The sequence below is a fragment of the Triticum aestivum genome, chromosome 1D, assembly GCF_018294505.1.
Source record: "Triticum aestivum cultivar Chinese Spring chromosome 1D, IWGSC CS RefSeq v2.1, whole genome shotgun sequence".
Classification (NCBI taxonomy): domain Eukaryota; kingdom Viridiplantae; phylum Streptophyta; class Magnoliopsida; order Poales; family Poaceae; genus Triticum; species Triticum aestivum.
Genome location: NC_057796.1, coordinates 226,776,045 through 226,798,489, shown reverse-complemented (window position 1 = coordinate 226,798,489; position 22,445 = coordinate 226,776,045). Strand labels below are relative to the sequence as shown.

The 22,445-nt window shown below is 43.0% G+C and overlaps 1 protein-coding gene across 1 annotated transcript; it reads right to left on the bottom strand.

Moving 5' to 3' along the window:
* Positions 1 to 2,385: 2,385 nt before the first annotated feature.
* Positions 2,386 to 5,072, bottom strand: LOC123181130 (thioredoxin-like protein YLS8). Its single transcript, XM_044593360.1, has 2 exons — positions 4,765 to 5,072; positions 2,386 to 2,927 (listed from the first exon to the last, which is right to left on the bottom strand). The coding sequence occupies exons 1-2, from the start codon at positions 4,882 to 4,884 to the stop codon at positions 2,619 to 2,621; spliced, it is 429 nt and encodes a 142-aa protein (XP_044449295.1). The 5' UTR covers positions 4,885 to 5,072; the 3' UTR covers positions 2,386 to 2,618.
* Between the last annotated feature and the right edge of the window lie 17,373 nt (positions 5,073 to 22,445).

Sequence of the window (22,445 nt, the reverse complement as noted above, 5' to 3'; positions counted from 1 at the left end):
GTCGTTCCGGCCGTATTTGTTCTCCCTACAATCTTTGGCTTCTACCCTATGCCGCTGGGTTGATCTCTCTCCTTTGGATCTTCTCCCCCTTTCTTTCGCTGGCATGGTGGAAGCGGACTTGGCGGTGCATGTTTGGGTGGGATGTGCAATATCCCTGTTGTCATCTTCTCCCTACACAATGTTATCATGCTCATCGCGATGTAGCCTGTGCTCGAGCAAGTAGGGATCACCGGGCTAGGATTGCGCTCATGTTGTCGTGGTCGTAGTAGTGGCGTAAAAGAGCTAAATTTTTTTAATAATACATTTTTTTATTAATTTTCATAAATATTACGCTGGGTAATTTTTTTTCAAAAATAATACACCGTCGGCCGCTGCAGGCCGGAAGGGCCTAGTCGGCCCACAGCAGGCCGATTGGACTCCAGTCGGCCTACAGCTGGCCGATTGGCCCCTGTCGGCCCACTGTGCGCTGATTGGGTCCTGTCGGCCCACTGTGGGCCGACTGGAGCTAATTGGCTCGCTGTGGGCTAATTGTTTTTGCAAAAAAAGTAGGCATAAAAATTATGTTTAAAAAATGTTAATCATGTAATTAAAAAATGTTAAACGTGTATAAAAAATGTTCCTGATGTATACAAAAAATGTACAATATATATGCGAAAATGTTGACTAAAAATATGTTTTAAAAAGTGTAAATCATGTATTTAAAAATTATTAAATATGTGTATAAAAAATGTTCCTTATCTATACAAAAACTATAGAATGTGTATGAAAAAAAAAGTTGACACCAAAAAAAATGTTTGAAAAAAATGTTAATCATGTATTTGAAAAAATGTTCCTTATCTATACAAAAAAATATAGAATGTGTATGAAAAAAAGTTGACACCAAAAAATATGTTTGAAAAAAATGTTAAACATGTATTTGAAAAAATGTTCAACGAGTACACAAAAATGTTTCATGTATTGGAATGAAAGGTTAAACGTGTATAAAAAATGTTCCAGCTCCGGATCCGGTATGGGAGCATCACGGACCTAAGTATGATTGGTTGCTCTTTTTGTATGGAATTGGAACATTTTTTTCAAACATATTTTTTTGGTGTCAACTTTTTTCATACACATTCTATATTTTTTGAATAGATAAGAAACATTTTTTATACACACATTTAACAATTTTTAATCATGTATTTGGAAAAATGTCAACTTTTCAAACATATTTTTCAAACATATTTTTTTGGTGTCAAATTTTTTTCATACACATTCTATATTTTTTGTATAAATAAGGAACATTTTTTATACACACATTTAACAATTTTTAAATACATGCTTAACACTTTTTAAAACATATTTTTTATGTCAACTTTTTTGCATATATATTGTACATTTTTTGTATACATCAGGAACATTTTTTTATACACGTTTAACATTTTTTAATTACATGATTAACATTTTTTAAACATATATTTTTTATGCCTACTTTTTTTGCAAAAACAATTAGCCCACAGCGAGTCAATTAGCTTCAATCGGCCCACAGTGGGCCGACAGGACGCAATCAGCCCACAGTGGGCCGGCAGGGGCCAGTCGGCCAGCTGTAGGCCGACTGGAATCCAATCGGCCTGCTGTGGGCCGACTAGGCCCAGTCGGCCTGCAGCGGGACGACGGTGTATTATTTTTGAAATTTTTTTATCCAGCGTAATATTTATGAAAATTAATTAAAAATGTATTATTAAAAAAATAGCCCGGAAAAGATGACGGCTAAATCATGCTTTGAAGATTTTGCGCTTAGGGCAAAACTGGGCCGTGGCCCCCAGCCCATATGCAGAACAGTGAGAAGTGAGGTAAAAAAAACAGTGAGAAGTGGGGGTAAAACTAGGAATGGATGACAAAATCTGTGTATATCCTTCAGCCTGGCGCCCGCCCAGTAGATTATTTGTAGCTCCACCTTGCATGTTGGAAGCTCCTTCATGCATGTGGTGTGGCCCCTGGTTCTAGCTTGGGTTGCAAGTGTATTGTTGAGATCGCTGGTCATCGGCCCCTGTGTCAAGGATCCTTAGGTCGGCTGCTGTTGTATAGCTCGTGGTAAAGATGGTGTTGGGTGGTGTTATCTGTGGCGAATCGACAACACAAGCAAGCCTAATTAACTGTAATTGCATAGGCTCACGTGTAGGCAATCTTGGGCAAAAGAGAACAGTCAATAATTATTAGCACGGCAGATCAATGCTTCAGGAATCCATGGCAACATGTGCTCTAGATGAAACACAATCTCAGCGAGCTGTTACCAACATGAAGACTCCTGTGGTGTTAAAAACACACACATGAAGATTCCAGTACGTGGAATCAATCTACAAGAACGTTCATCAAAAAAGAAAGGAAGAATCAAAACACAAAATAGGATTCAGCAATATATACCAGTTTTATTGGTCATACCAATGCCAACATATTCTGTGTCGAGCATTTCGAACAATCATTAAGGATTTTATAGATGCTTATGAGATGCCAAGATACAAGACTGGATAAGCTGGCATACTTTCAATTTGCATTAAGGTTCACTTGCCTAACCGGTGGCCAGACATTTTACCGGACAGAATACGCTAGAAATAGCACATGAACAGCCAGACACAAATGACCTAGTAACGGTACTTGGTGGAGTAATCCTTTGGAGCAATCACCAGACCACGGCCCTTCCTGGCTCCCCTGTACACAGTCTCCACAATGTCGACAAACTCTTGCTTGTCTTTCATGGCCCAGTTGATCTTGTTGTTGTTTCCTGTCCCAAGATCAATCATGATGTGCTTGTTCCGGAAGAAGAACATCACCGTCGACGGGTCATACAACTCGTACATGGTGTTGAAATCAGGAACCTCCGTGATGTCAACAAGGTAGATCACCGCAAAGTTCTTTATGGTCTCAGCCACACCTGATAGCACCTCATCCATCTGGACATGAACAAGTAGGGAGTCAGAATGAGTTCAACAAGGTGGATTACCAGAAACTGCAATCAATAACAGACAACGGTTATTTTATTTTTTGCATGAAACATCAAAACAAGTTGCTCATGGACCTCCACAGCTCAACTTTGTCAGGGTTGTGCTGTCAGGTATAGGACAGGTCATAGTGCTTTTGTTTTCGATTTTGTTAAGAAAATTTGTGCACCACATCAAATCTGAAACAGAATAGAATGTAAGGTGATATGCAGCTCTCAGTATCAAGTGAAAGCCTGAACTGAAGAAAAAAGGGGAGGCATCCTAGATCCCATGCACTTCTGCTCTTGCTGTAAAGACTAAAGAGGCTATGAGCTGCAGGCCCATTCACTAGCATGGACACTCGGACAGTACCTAGGGAACCACAGTTCATATATTCTAATCCCTAAACCTTGTCCAATCTATCAGTATCCGTAAACCCAATCGCTCAAACTTCACGAATCCATGACCCCTACAACCAAATCCAATATCGACTCCAAACAATTCATCCAGCGTAAGTCCAGACACAATGTTCATGTGTTTTTTGAGGCTTTGACGAGGAAAATGCTGATGCCACGTTCACTAGGATGGACAGTCGGAGAGTGCCTAAGAAGCCACAGTTCTTGTAAGTATCAGCAAGAGACTCGGATCTTGGATGGTTCTGATCCCTAAACCCTACCTAATCTTTCAGGAGTACATATCTAGTGAAAACCATACATTCAGTGAAAGCACGGAAACCTGATCTTGTGCCGTTGGATAGGGAATGTGCGTTCTGAGATGAAAAGTTGTACAGATTGCAAATAGAACCTCACAACAATCCTGCGGTACAGAAATATCCCCAATGGAGGCTGAGCCATCCCGTTCCTTTTCCTATGGAGCCAGCCAATCCCGATTCGAATTTCTTCCCCATTAACAGCTAGGATTAGGAGAGTTGTGGGGAGATGGTGCTTTCCTACAGCACGAACCTTCGTTCCGCGCAGGACCAGCGAGCGATGTGGGTGATTCCTCTCCGGCGACTGTCTGGCCAACCATGTCAATCCGCTAGCAACCTTAGTCTCAAGTTATGGCAGGAGAACATTCATATTGAGTCTGTCCCGTCGCACATCAAGTCTTTGTCTTTGTGTGAGCAACAAGGGAATCATAACGAGTTTGATTTCCTTCAGTTCATCGAGGAGAATGCACTGAAACCAGAGAGGTTGTTCATCGTCATGAAAAAAGACCTAACCTACAGCGAGAGGCAAGTGGTGGTTGTTAAACTGATGGATCTTAGTTATGCTAATTTGGCTAGTAGAGACTGCAAGTGCCTGCATATTTGGACGCCCCAGATTTGCCTTATGATGATCCCTTTTACTGCCTCTGTACTTAAACGTGCCTTGGTCGCCCAAGATTTTGATAGAACTGCAAGTGTTCTGTTTGCAGTATCCATTCCTGTACATACTTCTCTTGTCTGGGCAGAGTTTTGTTGGATAGAGTTCTAATTCTACTAACACTGAGGGGCTATTTGCAAAATAGCAGCGCTGCCAGCGGGCGTTCTAATGCAAATACTAAGTAGCAGTAATGTGTGGATCTAGTCCATGCATATAGGATCCAACGGCCAGCGCTCAAGTTTCCAAGCTTCCACTGAAGAAGGGGTTTTCACCTGATATTGTCTCTTATCCGTAAACCCAATCGGTGAAATTTCACGAATCCATGACCCCTACAAGGCTACGACCAAATCCAATATCGACTCGACTCCAAACAATTCACCCGGTGTAAGTCCAGACGCAATCGATTACTGAAAGGTAGGGTTCGTCAGGGGATCGATCGCCCGTACCTGCATGCATGTCTCGTCCCAATCGTGGCCGAAGCGGATGATGACTAGCCGCTCCTCCTCGGCGAGGATGGCCTGGTCCACCGCCCATCCCGAGTGCAGATGTGGCAACAGGTAGGACATGTCCGCCTCGCGCTCGTCGCCGACGGCCCCCGCTGATCCGCGAGACGATTTGGGGATTTCGAACCTCGGAACGGGTAGCGAGCAGACAGCAGAGGGGGGATGTGCGTGGAACGCAACACAGTGAGATTCGATCGAACCTTTTTCCTGGGGGTGGGGGTGGGGGTGGGGGAGTTTCGACCGAACTGCCTAGAACACCATGGAAACTTCCGGAAACTGCGACTGGGGGGTAATGCCGCGCCCGCGGTCCCATGGCCCAATTTAGAACTCGTGTTAGGAGGCCTGAGTAGACCGCGCGAAGCAATAGGCTTTTGATATGTCGGCCCACTTAAGCTGAGCAGTTTTTTTTTATGTTATTGTAATTGTTATATACCAGTACAAGCATACTTTTTGCAAAAAGGCCAAAGGCCATAAATTAATTAGCACAAACCCGTAAAAAATAACCTAATCCTTATATAATTGAAAAATACAGCAAAATCTTCTGGAGGTGCCGAAATCTTTCTTCTTCCTGCATCCAACGACAACGCGTTGTGAGCAAAGTTTGTCACCTCCTCTCGAACTCTATCTCAACCGAACAAACATGTTTAAACATAGGAGTTTCTAACAGCAATGGCCGGAAAGTCGTCAATGTCCCCGAAGAAGAAAACGATAGAGAGGGCTTGTAGAATGCCCCACGTCTAGCCAAACGAAGTCACATCACACGCTCTGCGATGAGGCCAGACTAGCCAGCCTTCGTGGTTCGGAAATGAATCCAGAAGACCAAGACATACAACCACATTGTTCACTCTGCAAGACAATTTGATCGAAACAAATCTACTGAAAAAACCCAGAGCCGAAGAACCAAAGATGAAGACACACTATCTTCCACACGCCTCCCAATTATACGAGTAAGCATCATCGAAACAAGGACGAGGCCTGGAGACCATGTTGCACGACCCGGAGAGGGGAAAATGATGGGGCCCATCAGTAGATCGGTCCTGCCCGCATACCCACACCGACGGATTGGCAGAGGAGATGATGATGAAGGAGAAACCCTGGCATTAATTCTTACATACAAGTAGATACGCGGTTACTAAGCTTAAACTTTTAAAAAAACTAAGTAATAGTAGCATACTAGTGTAAAGCACGTGCTTTGCAGTCGGTATGATTAGAGGTTTTTAGTCAGATATTCTATTGGTGCCTAGGCTCATTTGTACCCAATGAACAGTAAATCCAAACATATGACTATAAAAATTCAAAAAAATCTGAAAAACTTTAGGTGGAAGATGTTCCAATGCACTATGTTTGTACCAAATTTCATCGGATATTTGAGGAGCTCGTGGGAAAAAAAAGACAAAATCGGTAGAAACAGTATGTGAGCAGTGAACTTTCTTAAGCCTCAAAATTTGTCTTTTTTGCTGAGAGCTACCGAAATGCTCAAACTCCACAAATTTTAGCACTGACTTCAAACAGATGAGCATCCGGCATCACAAAAAAATTGGAATTTCTTTTTACTATTTTAAACTAATTTACTGTCCATCTCGGTTGTAGATGCACCTGAGAGCCAAAACGCCACGTCTGTCTTTTGTAAATTTCTTTTAAAATCTGTATGTAGAAGTTCACATTTCTTAAGTATGGACTTGCAAAGTTCAAGTGCAAACTGATATGCCAATTTTTGTATATTAGTTTTTTTTGCCACAATTTAGGCAATTTTAATGGTCGCATCTTTTGCGGAGTTATAAACTGAATTTTCTAATGTATTAATCTAACAGTTATTATACTTATTTACATTCTTTTCTAATACTATCTTCATTTTTATAACTATGTTTCAAGTCAAACTTTATAAAGTTTTATCAAGTTTATTCAGAAAATTACAAACATCCACAACACCAAATCAATATCATGAAAATCAACAATGAATATTTATTTCGCTTCATATATATTTATTATTTTGATAGTTCATACTATTTTTTATAAATTTTGTCAAACTTTATAAAGTTTGACTTAGGTCACAACTAATGTGTGTAGTAAATAAAAATGAAGGGAGTACATATTTGCATGAAGAAACATCTTTCACCAAGGGGCGGACATCTTTTCATTACGGGACGTGTATTTCCATGAAGAGACATCTTTACTATCCATAAAAGACATCTTTTTCACTAAGGTGTGAGTATTTTCACTTTACATGTATTTTGGAGGCGTCTTTTAAGCAAATATCATGACCAATGTTCTTTTTAAGGCGACATGACTTAGAGCAACTCTAGCAGACCTCGCAAAAAGTCCTGACCCGCAAAATAACCGTCAAAATGCGGGTTGGCGTGAAAAATCCCGTCCAAACAGACCGCGCAAAGGCGGCCGGCCTGCAAAAAAAATTTAAGGGGCGAGGCAAAATCTCGGCCCCAACCCGCGAATACGAGGGTTTTCCCTCGCCGCTGCGGTGCCTGCATATAAGCGGAAGCGGTTGGAGGGGGAGGACATTTCAGCCCACGCTTTCCCCACCAACCACCTCCCCTCTCCCCCTCGCCCCGCCGCCGGGTCGCCGCCCAAAATTCGGGCGAAAGCAGCCGGCGGGAGCACGCCGAAAGGCCGCCACACGCACGAGGCCTCCCCTCCCCCGTCCGGCGGGCCGGAAAGTTGCGGATTTGTGGCCCTTCATCGCGGGCCGCCAGATTTGGCTTTTCCTGCTGCCGGTGGCTGCACCAAGCGATGGAATGGTCGGGGAGCATCTCCCGTAGCCCCGGCAAGGTCGCATCGCCGCATGCAGGTATGGGCTCGTCCTCCCGCCGCCACGGACGGTTTGCGGGCATGGATTCGTCCGGCCGTCCACCGGGCTCGGCGCTCACGCAGCGGCTCTGTGGCTCGCCGATGCCGCTCATACAGTGCGACGACTGCACGCGGACAGTGTCGCGGCTAACTTCGGGCACATCGAAGCACCCCGGATGGGTGTTCTTCAAATGCGAAAACTGAAGGAAATATGCCCTGGAGGCAATAATAAAGTTATTATTTATTTCCTTATTCTCATGATAAATGTTTATTATTCATGCTAGAATTGTATTAACCGGAAACGTAATACATGTGTGAATACATAGACAAACAGAGTGTCACTAGTATGCCTCTACTTGACTAGCTCGTTGATCAAAGATGGTTATGTTTCCTAGTCATAGACATGAGTTGTCATTTGATTAACGGGATCACATCATTAGAAGAATGATGTGATTGACTTGACCCATTCCGTTAGCTTAGCACTTGATCGTTTAGTATGTTGTTATTGCTTTCTTCATGACTTATACATGTTCCTATGACTATGAGATCATGCAACTCCCGTTTATCAGAGGAACACTTTGTGTGCTACCAAACGTCACAACGTAACTGGGTGATTATAAAGGTGCTCTACAGGTGTCTCCGAAAGATACTTGTTGGGTTGGCGTATTTCGAGATTAGGATTTGTCACTCCGATTGTCGGAGAGGTATCTCTGGGCCCTCTCGGTAATGCACATCACTATAAGCCTTGCAAGCATTGTGACTAATGAGTTAGTTGCGAGATGATGTATTACGGAACGAGTAAAGAGACTTGCCGGTAACGAGATTGAACTAGGTATTGAGATACCGACGATCGAATCTCGGGCAAGTAACATACCGATGACAAAGGGAACAACGTATGTTGTTATGCGGTCTGACCGATAAAGATCTTCGTAGAATATGTGGGAGCCAATATGAGCATCCAGGTTCCGCTATTGGTTATTGACCGGAGACGTGTCTCGGTCATGTCTACATAGTTCTCGAACCCGTAGGGTCCGCACGCTTAACGTTTCGATGATAGTTATATTATGAGTTTATATGTTTTGATTTACCGAAGGTTGTTCGGAGTTCCGGATGTGATCACGGACATGAAGAGGAGTCTCGAAATGGTCGAGACATGAAGATTGATATATTGGAAGCCTATATTTGGATATCGGAAGTGTTCCGGGTGAAATCGGGATTTTACCGGAGTACCGGAGGGGTTACCGGAACCCCCCGGGGTTAATGGGCCATAGTGGGCCTTAGTGGAGAAGAGGAGAGGCGGCTAGGGCAAGGGCCGCGCGCCCCTCCCCCCTAGTCCGAATAGAACAAGGAGAGGGGAGCGGCACCCCCCCTTTCCTTCTTCTCCTCCACCTCTTTCCCCCTCTTCTCCTAATCCAACAAGGAAAAGGGAGGGAGTCCACCTGGCGCGCCCCCTCCTGGCCGGCCGCACCTCCCCCTTGCTCCTTTATATACGGGGGCAGGGGGCACCCTAGAGAAAAAACAATTGACCATTGATCTTTTAGCCATGTGTGGTGCCCCCCTCCACCATAATCCACCTCGATAATATCGTAGCAGTGCTTAGGCGAACCCCTGCGTTGGTAGAACATCATCATCGTCACCACGCCGTCGTGCTGACGAAACTCTCCCTCAACACTCGGCTGGATCGGAGTTCGAGGGACGTCATCGGGCTGAACGTGTGCTGAATTCGGAGGTGCCGTGCGTTCGGTACTTGATCGCTCGGATGGTGAAGACGTACGGCTACATCAACCGCGTTGTGCTAACGCTTCCGCTTTCGGTCTACGAGGGTACGTAGACTACACTCTCCCCTCTCGTTGCTATGCATCAGCATGATCTTGCGTGTGCGTAGGAAAATTTTGAAATTACTACGTTCCCCAACAGTGGCATCTGAGCCAGGTTTTATGCGTAGATGTCATATGCACGAGTAGACAAGTGAGTTGTGGGTGATACAAGTCATACTGCTTACCAGCATGTCATACTTTGGTTCGGCGGTATTGTTGGATGAAGCGGCCCGGATCGACATTACGCGTACGCTTACGCGAGACTGGTTCTACCGACGTGCTTTGCACACAGGTGGCTGGCGGGTGTCAGTTTCTCCAACTTTAGTTGAACCGAGCGTGGCTACGCCCGGTCCTTACGAAGGTTAAAACAACACCAACTTGACAAACTATCATTGTGGTTTTGATGCGTAGGTAAGAACGGTTCTTGCTAAGCCCAGTAGCAGCCACGTAAAACTTGCAACAACAAAGTAGAGGACGTCTAACTTGTTTTTGCAGGGCATGTTGTGATGTGATATGGTCAAGACATGATGCTAAATTCTATTGTATGAGATGATCATGTTTTGTAACCGAGTTATCGGCAACTGGCTGGAGCCATATGGTTGTCGCTTTATTGTATGCAATGCAATCGCCCTGTAATGCTTTACTTTATCACTAAGCGGTAGCGATAGTCGTAGAAGCATAAGATTGGTGAGACGACAACGATGCTACGATGGAGATCATGGTGTCGCGCCGGTGACGATGGTGATCATGACGGTGCTTCGGAGATGGAGATCACAAGCACAAGATGATGATGGCCATATCATATCACTTATGTTGATTGCATGTGATGTTTATCTTTTATGCATCTTATCTTGCTTTGATTGACGGTAGCATTATAAGATGATCTCTAACTAAATTTCAAGATAAAAGTGTTCTTCCTGAGTATGCACCGTTGCCAAAGTTCGTGCCCAGACACCACGTGATGATCGGGTGTGATAAGCTCTACGTCCATCTACAACGGGTGCAAGCCAGTTTTGCACACGTGGAATACTCAGGTTAAACTTGACGATCCTAGCATATGCAGATATGGCCTCGGAACACTGAGACCGAAAGGTCGAGCGTGAATCATATAGTAGATATGATCAACATAATGATGTTCACCATTGAAAGCTACTCAATTTCACGTGATGATCAGTTATGGTTTAGTTGATTTGGATCACGTGATCACTTAGATGATTAGAGGGATGTCTATCTAAGTGGGAGTTCTTAAGTAATATGATTAAATTGAACTTAAATTTATCATGAACTTAGTCCTGATAGTATTTTGCAAATTATGTTGTAGATCAATAGCTCGCGTTGTTGCTTCCCTATGTTTATTTTGATATGTTCCTAGAGAAAAACTATGTTGAAAGATGTTAGTAGCAATGATGCGGATTGGATCCGTGATCTGAGGATTATCCTCATTGCTGCACAGAAGAATTATGTCCTTGATGCACCGCTAGGTGACAGACCTATTGTAGGAGCAAATGCAGACGTTATGAACGTTTGGCTAGCTCAATATGATGACTACTTGATAGTTTAGTGCACCATGCTTAAAGGCTTAGAATCGGGACTTCAAAGACATTTTGAACGTCATGGACCATATGAGATGTTCCAGGAGTTGAAGTTAATATTTCAAGCAAATACCCGAGTTGAGAGATATGAAGTCTCCAACAAGTTCTATAGCTAAAAGATGGAGGAGAACAGCTCAAGCAGTGAGCATGTGCTCAGATTGTCTGGGTACTACAATCGCTTGAATCAAGTGGGAGTTAATCTTCCAGATAAAATAGTGATTGACAGAATTCTCTAGTCACCATCACCAAGTTAGTAGGACTTCGTGATGAACTATAGTATGCAAGGGATGACGAAAATAATTCCCAAGCTCTTCACAATGCTAAAATCGGCGAAGGTAGAAATCAAGAAAAACATCAAGTGTTGATGGTTGACAAGACCACTAGTTTCAATAAAAGGGGCAAAGGGAAGAAGGGAAACTTCAAGAAGAACGGCAAGCAAGTTGCTCAAGTGAAGAAGCCCAAGTCTGGACCTAAGCCTGAGACTAAGTGCTTCTGCTGCAAAGGAACTGGTCACTGGAAGTGGAACTACCCCAAGTATTTGGTGGATAAGAAGGATGGCAAAATGAACAAAGGTATATTTGATATACAGATTATTGATGTGTATTTTACTAGTGTTCGTAGCAACCCCTCGGTATTTGATACTGGTTCAGTTGCTAAGAGTGGTAACTCGAAACGGGAGTTGCAGAATGAACAGAAACTAGTTAAGGGTGAAGTGAGGATGTGTGTTGGAAGTAGTTTCAAGATTAATATGATCATCATCGCACACTCCCTATACTTTCGGGATTAGTGTTGAACCTAAATAAGTGTTATTTGGTGTTTATGTTGAGCATGAATATGATTTGATCATGTTTATTGCAATATGGTTATTCATTTAAGTTAGAGAATAATTATTGTTCTGTTTACATGAATAAAACCTTATATGGTTACACACCCAATGAAAATGGTTTGTTGGATCTCGATCGTAGTGATACGCATATTCATAATATTGAAGCCAAAAGACGCAAAGTTAATGATGATAGTCCAACTTATTTGTGGCACTGCCGTTTAGGTCATATTGACGTAAAGCGCATGAAGAAACTCCATGCTGATGGGCTTTTGGAATCACTTGATTACGAATCACTTGATGCTTGCGAACCATGCCTCTTGGGCAAGATGACTAAAACGCCGTTCTCCGGAACAATGGAGCGAGCAACAGATTTGTTGGAAATCTTACATATTGATGTATGTGGTCCGACGAATATTGAGGCTCGCGGCAGGTATCGTTATTTTCAGACCTTCACGGATGATTTGAGCAGATATGGGTATATCTACTTGATGAAACATAAAGTCTGAAACATTTGAAAAGTTCATATAATTTCAGAGTGAAGTAGAAAATCATCATAACAAGAAAATAAAGTTTCTAAGATCTGATCGTGGAGGAGAATATTTGAGTTACGAGTTTGGTCTTCATTTGAAACAATGCGGAATAGTTTCGCAACTCACGCCACCTGGAACACCACAGCGTAATGGTGTGTCCGGACGTCATAACCGTACTTTATTAGATATGGTGCGATCTATGATGTTTCTTACCAATCTACCACTATCGTTTTGGGGTTATGCATTAGAGACAGCTGCATTCACGTTAAAAAGAGCACCATCTAAATCCGTTGAGATGACACCTTATGAACTGTGGTTTGGCAAGAAACCAAAGTTGTCGTTTCTTAAAGTTTGGGGTTGCGATGCTTGTGTGAAAAAGTTTCAACATGATAAACTTGAACCCAAATTGGAGAAATGCGTCTTCATAGGATACCCAAAAGTTACTGTTGGGTACACCTTCTATCACAGATCCGAAGGCAAGATATTCGTTGCTAAGAATGGATCCTTTCTAGAGAAGGAGTTTCTCTCGAAAGAAGTGAGTGGGAGGAAAGTAGAACTTGATGAGGTAACTGTACCTGCTCCCTTATTGGAAAGTAGTTAATCACAGAAATCTGTTCCTGTGACTCCTACACCAATTAGTGAGGAAGTTAATGATGATGATCATGCAACTTCAGATCAAGTTACTACCGAACCTCGTAGGTCAATCAGAGTGAGATCCGCACCAGAGTGGTACGGTAATCCTATTCTGGAGGTCATGTTACTTGACCATGACGAACCTACGAACTATGAGGAAGCGATGATGAGCCCAGATTCCGCGAAATGGTTTGAGGCCATGAAATCTGAGATGGCATCCATGTATGAGAATAAAGTATAGACTTTGATTGACTTGCCCAAATGATCGGCGAGCCATTGAGATTAAATGGATCTTCAAGAGGAAGATGGACGCTGATAGTAGTGTTACTATCTACAAAGCTAGAATTGTCGCAAAAGGTTTTCGACAAATTCAAGGTGTTGACTACGATGAGAGTTTCTCACTCGTATCTATGCTTAAGTCTGTCCGAATCATGTTAGCAATTGCCGCATTTTATGAAATCTGGCAAATGAATAAACAAAACTGCATTCCTTAATGGATTTATTAAAGAAGAGTTGTATGTGATGCAACCAGAAAGTTTTGTCGATCCTAAAAGTGCTAACAAAATGTGCAAGCTCCAGCGATCCATCTATGGACTGGTGCAAGCATCTCGGAGTTGGAATATACGCTTTGATGAGTTGATCAAAGCATATAGTTTTATACAGACTTGCGGTGAAGCATGTATTTAATAGAAAGTGAGTGGGAGCACTATTGCATTTCTGATAAGTATATGTGAATGACATATTGTTGATCGGAAATAATGTAGAATTTTCTGGAAAGCATAACGGAGTATTTGAAAGGAGTTTTTCCAAAGAAAGACCTCGGTGAAGCTGCTTACATATTGAGCATCAAGATCTATAGAGATAGATCAAGACGCTTGATAAGTTTTTTCAATGAGTACATACCTTAACAAGATTTTGAAGTAGTTCAAAATAGAACAGTCAAAGAAAGAGTTCTTGCCTGTGTTACAAGTGTTGGGGAACGTAGTAATTTCAAAAAATTTCCTACTCACACGCAAGATCATGGTGATGCATAGCAACGAGAGGGGAGAGTGTTGTCCACGTACCCTCGTAGACCGACAGCGGAAGCGTTATCGCAACGCGGTTGATGTAGTCGTACGTCTTCACGATCCGACCGATCAAGTACCGAACGCACGTCACCTCCGAGTTCTACACACGTTCAGCTCGATGACGTCCCTCGAACTCCGATCCAGCCAAGTGTTCAGGGAGAGTTTTGTCAGCACGATGGCGTGGTGACGATGATGATGTTCCACCGACGCAGGGCTTCGCCTAAGCTCCGCAACGGTATTATCGAGGTGTAATATGGTGGAGGGGGGCACCGCACACGGCTAAGAGATCTCAAGGATCAATTGTTGTGTCTCTGGGGTGCCCCCTTGCCTTCGTATATAAAGGAGCAAGGAGGAGGCAGCCGGCCAAGGGGAGAGGCGCGCCAAAGGGGGGAGTCCTACTCCCACCGGGAGTAGGACTCCTCCTTTCCTTGTGGGAGTAGGAGAAGGGAAGGGGGAAGGAGAAAGAAGGAAGGGGGCGCCCCCCCTCCCTAGTCCAATTCGGACTAGCCCATGGGGAGGGGTGCGGCCACCCTTTGAGGTCTTTCCCTCCTTTCCCGTATGGCCCATTAAGGCCCAATACGAATTCCCGTAACTCTCCGGTACTCCGAAAAATACCCGAATCAGTCAGAACCTTTCCGAAGTCCGAATATAGTCGTCCAATATATCGATCTTTATGTCTCGGCCATTTCGAGACTCCTCGTCATGTTCCCGATCTCATCCGGGACTCCGAACTCCTTCGGTACATCAAAACTCAATAAAACTGTCATCGTAACGTTAAGCGTGCGGACCCTTCGGGTTCGAGAACTATGTAGACATGACCAAGACACCTCTCCGGTCAATAACCAATAGCGGGACCTGGATGCCCATATTGGCTCCCACATATTCTACGAAGATTTTTATCGGTCAGACCGCATAACAACATACGTTGTTCCCTTTGTCATCAGTATGTTACTTGCCCGAGATTCGATCGTCGGTATCTCGATACCTAGTTCAATCTCGTTACTGGTAAGTCTCTTTACTCGTTCCGTAATACATCATCCCACAACTAACTCATTAGTCACAATGCTTGCAAGGCTTATAGTGATGTGCATTACCGAGTGGGCCCAGAGATACCTCTCCGACAATCGGAGTGACAAATCTTAATCTCGAAATACGCCAACCCAACAAGTACCTTTGGAGACACCTGTAGAGCACCTTTATAATCACCCATTTACGTTGTGACGTTTGGTAGCACACAAAGTGTTCCTCCGGTAAACGGGAGTTGCATAATCTCATAGTCAGAGGAACATGTATAAGTCATGAAGAAAGCAATAGCAACATACTAAACGATCGGGTGCTAAGCTAACGGAATGGGTCAAGTCAATCACGTCATTCTCCTAATGAGGTGATCTCGTTAATCAAATGACAACTCATGTCCATGGCTAGGAAACATAACCATCTTTGATTAATGAGCTAGTCAAGTAGAGGCATACTAGTGACACTATGTTCGTCTATGTATTCACACATGTATTATGTTTCCGGTTAATACAATTCTAGCATGAATAATAAACATTTATCATGATATAAGGAAATATATAATGCTTTATTATTGCCTCTAGGGCATATTTCCTTCATTCTCCCACTTGCACTAGAGTCAATAATCTAGTTCACATCGCCATGTGATTTAACATCAATAATTCACATCACCATGTGATTAACACCCATAGTTCACATCTCTATGTGACCAACACTCGAAGGGTTTACTAGAGTCAATAATCTAGTTCACATCGCTATGTGATTAACACCCAAAGAGTACTAAGGTGTGATCATGTTTTGATTGTGAAATAATTTTAGTCAACGGGTCTGTCACATTCAGATCCGTAAGGATTTTGCAAATTTCTATGTCTACAATGCTCTGCACGGAGCTACTCTAGCTAATTGCTCCCACTTTAAATATGTATCTAGACCGAGACTTAGAGTCATCTAGATTTAGTGTCAAAACTTGCATCGACGTAACCCTTTACGACGAACCTTTTGTCACTTCCATAATCGAGAAACATTTCCTTATTCCACCAAGGATAATTTTGACCGCTGTCCAGTGATCTACTCCTAGATCACTATTGTACTCCCTTGCCAAAATCAGTGTAGGGTATACAATAGATCTGGTACACAACATGGCATACTTTATAGAACCTATGGCCAGGGCATAGGGAATGACTTTCATTCTCTTTCTATCTTCTGCCGTGGTCGGGCTTTGAGTCTTTACTCAATTTCACACCTTGTAACACAGGCAAGAACTCTTTCTTTGACTGTTCTATTTTGAACTACTTCAAAATCTTGTTAAGGTATGTACTCATTGAAAAACTTATCAAGTGTCTTCATCTATCTCTATAGATCTTGATGCTCAATATGTAAGCAGCTTCACCGAGGTCTATCTTTGAAAAACTCTTTTCAAACACTCCTTTATGCTTTGCAGAATAATTCTACATTATTTCTGATTAACAATATGTCATTCACATATACTTATCAGAAATGCTGTAGTGCTCCCACTCACTTTCTTGTAAATACAGGCTTCACCGCAAGTCTGTATACAACTATATGCTTTGATCAACTTATCAAAGCGTATATTCCAACTCCGAGATGCTTGCACCAGTCCATTGATGGATCGCTGGAGCTTGCATATTTTGTTAGCACCTTTAGGATTGACAAAACCTTCTGGTTGCATCATATACAACTGTTCTTTAATAAATCCATTAAGGAATGCAGTTTTGTTTATCCCTTTGCCAGATTTCATAAAATGTGGCAATTGCTAACATGATTCGGACAGACTTAAGCATGGATACGAGTGAGAAACTCTCATCGTAGTCAACATCTTGAACTTGTCGAAAACCTTTTGCGACAATTCTAGCTTTGTAGATAGTGACACTACTATCAGCGTCCGTCTTCCTCTTGAAGATCCATTTAATCTCAATGGCTCGCCGATCATTGGGCAAGTCAATCAAAGTCCATACTTTGTTCTTCATACATGGATCTTATCTCAGATTTCATGGCCTCAAGCCATTTTGCGGAATCTGGGCTCACCATCGCTTCTTCATAGTTCGTAGGTTTGTCATGGTCTATTAACATAACCTCCAGAACAGGATTACCGTACCACTCTGGTGCGGATTTTACTCTGGTTTACCTACGAGGTTTGGTAGTAACTTGATCTGAAGTTACATGATCATCATCATTAACTTCCTCACTAATTGGTGTAGGAGTCACAGGAACAGATTTCTGTGATGAACTACTTTCCAATAAGGGAGCAGGTACAGTTACCTCATCAAGTTCTACTTTCCTCCCACTCACTTCTTTCGAGAGAAACTCCTTCTCTAGAAAGGATCCATTTTTAGCAACGAATGTCTTGCCTTCAGATCTGTGATAGAAGGTGTACCCAACTGTCTCCTTTGGGTATCCTATGAAGACACATTTCTCCGATTTGGGTTTGAGATTATCAGGATGAAACTTTTTTCACATAAGCATCGCAACCCCAAAATTTTAAGAAACGACAGCTTCGGTTTCTTGCTAAACCTCAGTTCATAAGGCGTCGTCTCAACGGATTTTGATGGTGCCCTATTTAACGTGAATGCAGCTGTCTCTAATGCATAACCCTAAAACGATAGTGGTAAATTGGTAAGAGACATCATAGATTGCACTATATCCAATAAAGTACGGTTATGACGTTTGGACACACCATTATGCTGTGGTGTTCCAGGTGGCATGAATTTGTGAAACTATTCCACATTGTTTTAACTGAAGGCCAAACTCGTAACTCAAATACTCTTCTCTACGGTCAAATCGTAGAAACTTTATTTTCTTGTTACGATGATTTTCCACTTCACTCTGAAATTATATGAACTTTTCAAATGTTTCAGACTTATGTTTCATTAAGTAGATATACCCATATCTGCTCAAATCATCTGTGAATGTGAGAAAATAACGATATCCGCCACGAGCCTCAATATTCATTGGACCACATACATCTGTATGTATGACTTCCAACAAATCTGTTGCTCTCTCCATAGTTCCGGAAAACGGCTTTTTAGTCATCTTGCCCATGAGGCACGGTTCGCAAGCATCAAGTGATTCATAATCAAGTGATTCCAAAATCCCATCAGTATGGAGTTTCTTCATGCGCTTTACACCAATATGACCTAAACGGCAGTGCCACAAATAAGTTACACTATCATTATTAACTTTGCATCTTTTGGCTTCAATATTATGAATATGTGTATCACTATGATCGAGATCCAACAAACCATTTTCGTTGGTGTGTATGACCATAGAAGGTTTTTATTCATGTAAACAGAACAACAATTGTTCTCTAACTTAAATGAATAACCGTATTGCAATAAACATGATCAAATCATATTCATGCTCAATGCAAACACCAAATAACACTTATTTAGTTTCAACACTAATCCCGAAAGTACATGGAGTGTGCGATGATGATCATATCAATCTTGGAACTACTTCCAACACACATCGTCACCTCTCCTTTTACTAGTCTCTGTTTATTCTGCAACTCCCGTTTCGAGTTACTACTCTTAGCAACTGAACCAGTATCAAATACCGAGGGGTTGCTATAAACACTAGTAAAGTACACATCAATAACATGTATATCCAATATACCTTTGTTCACTTTGCCATCCTTCTTATCCACCAAATAGTTGGGGTAGTTCCGCTTCCAGTGACCAGTCCCTTTGCAGTAGAAGCACTTAGTCTCAGGCTTAGGACTAGACTTAGGCTTCTTCACTTGAGCAGCAACTTGCTTGCCGTTCTTCTTGAAGTTCCCCTTCTTCCCTTTGCCCTTTTCTTGAAACTAGTGGTCTCGTCAACCATCAACACTTGATGTTTTTCTTGATTTCTACCTTCGTCGATTTCAGCATCACGAAGAGCTCGGGAACTACTTTCGTCATCCCTTGCATACTATAGTTCATCACGAAGTTCTACTAACTTGGTGATGGTGACTAGAGAATTCTGTCAATCACTATTTTATCTGGAAGATAAACTCCCACTTGATTCAAGCGATTGTAGTACCCAGACAATCTGAGCACATGCTCACTAGTTGAGCGATTCTCCTCCATCTTTTAGCTATATAACTTGTTGGAGATTTCATATCTCTCAACTCGGGTATTTGCTTGAAATATTAACTTCAACTCGTGGAACATCTCATATGGTCCATAACGTTCAAAACGTCTTTGAAGTCCCGATTCTAAGCCGTTAAGCATTGTGCACTAAACTATCAAGTAGTCATCATATTAAGCTAGCCAAACGTTCATAACGTCTGCATCTGCTCCTGCAATAGGTCTGTCACTTAGCGGTGCATCAAGGACATAATTTTTCTGTGCAGCAATGAGGATAATCCTCAGATCACGGATCCAATTCCGCATCTTTGCTACTAACATCTTTCAACATAATTTTTCTCTAGGAACATATCAAAAATAAACACAGGGAAGCAACAACGCGAGCTATTGATCTATAACATAATTTGCAAAATACTATCAGGACTAAGTTCATGATAAATTTAAGTTCAATTAATCATATTACTTAAGAACTCCCACTTAGATAGATATCCCTCTAATCATCTAAGTGATTACGTGATCCAAATCAACTAAACCATGTCCGATCATCACGTGAGATGGAGTAGTTTCAATGGTGAACATCACTATGTTGATCATATCTACTATATGATTCACGCTCGACCTTTCGGTCTCTGTGTTCCGAGGCCATATCTGTACATATGCTAGGCTCATCAAGTTTAACCTGAGTATTCCGCGTGTGCAACTGTTTTGCACCCGTTGTATTTGAACGTAGAGCTTATCACACCCGATCATCACGTGGTGTCTCAGCACGAAGAACTTTCGCAACGGTGCATACTCAGGGAGAACACTTTTATCTTGAAATTTTAGTGAGGGATCATCTTATAATGCTACCGTCAATCAAAGCAAGATAAGATGCATAAAGGATTAACATCACATGCAATTAATATAAGTGATATGATATGGCCATCATCATCTTGTGCTTGTGATCTCCATCCCCGAAGCACCGTGCTTGTGATCTCCATCTCCGAAGCACCGTCATGATCACCATCGTCACCGGCACGACACCTTGATCTCCATCGTAGTATCGTTGTCGTCTCGCCAACTTATTGCTTTTACGACTACGCTACCGCTTAGTGATAAAGTAAAACTATTACATGGCGATTGCATCTCATACAATAAAGCGACAACCATATGGCTCCTGCCAGTTAACGATAACTCGGTTACAAAACATGATCATCTCATACAACACATTATATCACATCATGTCTTGACCATATCACATCACAACATGCCCTGCAAAAACAAGTTAGACGTCCTCTACTTTGTTGTTGCATGTTTTACGTGGCTGCTACGGTCTTAGCAAGAACCGTTCTTACCTACGCATCAAAACCACAACGATAGTTTGTCAAGTTGGTGCTGTTTTAACCTTCGCAAGGACCGGGCGTAGCCACACTCGGTTCAACTAAAGTGAGAGAGACAGACACCCGCCAGTCACCTTTAAGCAACGAGTGCTCCGAACGGTGAAACCAGTCTCGCGTAGGCGTACGCGTAATGTCGGTCCGGGCCGCTTCATCTCACAATACCGCTGAACCAAAGTATGACATGCTGGTAAGCAGTATGACTTATATCGCCCACAACTCACTTGTGTTCTACTCGTGCATAGCATCAACGCATAAAACCAGGCTCGGATGCCACTGTTGGGGAACATAGTAATTTCAAAAAAATTCCTACGCACACGCAAGATCATGGTGATGCATAGCAACGAGAGGGGAGAGTGTTGTCCACGTACCCTCGTAGACCGACAGCGGAAGCGTTATCACAACGCGGTTGATGTAGTCGTACGTCTTCACGATCCGACCGATCAAGTACCGAACGCACGGCACCTCCGAGTTCTACACACGTTCAGCTCGATGACGTCCCTCGAACTCCGATCCAGCCGAGTGTTGAGGGAGAGTTTCGTCAGCACGACGGCGTGGTGACGATGATGATGTTCCACCGACGCAGGGCTTCGCCTAAGCTCCGCAACGGTATTATCGAGGTGTAATATGGTGGAGGGGGCACCGCACACGGCTAAGAGATCTCAAGGATCAATTGTTGTGTCTCTGGGGTGCCCCCTTGCCTCCGTATATAAAGGAGCAAGGGGGAGGCAGCCGGCCAAGGGGAGAGGCGCGCCAAAGGGGGGAGTCCTACTCCCACCGGGAGTAGGACTCCTCCTTTCCTTGTGGGAGTAGGAGAAGGGAAGGGGGAAGGAGAAAGAAGGAAGGGGGCGCACCCCTCCCTAGTCCAATTCGGACTAGCCCATGGGGAGGGGTGCGGCCACCCTTTGAGGTGTTTCCCTCCTTTCCCGTATGGCCCATTAAGGCCCAATACGAATTCCCGTAACTCTCCGGTACTCCGAAAAATACCCGACTCACTCGGAACCTTTCCGAAGTCCGAATATAGTCGTCCAATATATCGATCTTTACGTCTCGGCCATTTCGAGACTCCTCGTCATGTCCCCGATCTCATCCGGGACTCCAAACTCCTTCGGTACATCAAAACTCAATAAAACTGTCATCGTAACGTTAAGCGTGCGGACCCTTCGGGTTCGAGAACTATGTAGACATGACCGAGACACCTCTCCGGTCAATAACCAATAGCGGGACCTGGATGCCCATATTGGCTCCCACATATTCTACGAAGATCTTTATCGGTCAGACCGCATAACAACATACGTTGTTCCCTTTGTCATCGGTATGTTACTTGCCCGAGATTCGATCGTCGGTATCTCGATACCTAGTTCAATCTCGTTACCGGTAAGTCTCTTTACTCGTTCCGTAATACATCATCCCGCAACTAACTCATTAGTCACAATGCTTGCAAGGCTTATAGTGATGTGCATTACCGAGTGGGCCCAGAGATACCTCTCCGACAATCGGAGTGACAAATCCTAATCTCGAAATACGCCAACCCAACAAGTACCTTTGGAGACACCTGTAGAGCACCTTTAAAATCACCCATTTACGTTGTGACGTTTGGTAGCACACAAAGTGTTCCTCCGGTAAACGGGAGTTGCATAATCTCATAGTCAGAGGAACATGTATAAGTCATGAAGAAAGCAATAGCAACATACTAAACGATCGGGTGCTAAGCTAACGGAATGGGTCAAGTCAATCACGTCATTCTCCTAATGAGGTGATCTCGTTAATCAAATGACAACTCATGTCTATGGCTAGGAAACATAACCATCTTTGATTAACGAGCTAGTCAAGTAGAGGCATACTAGTGACACTCTGTTCGTCTATGTATTCACACATG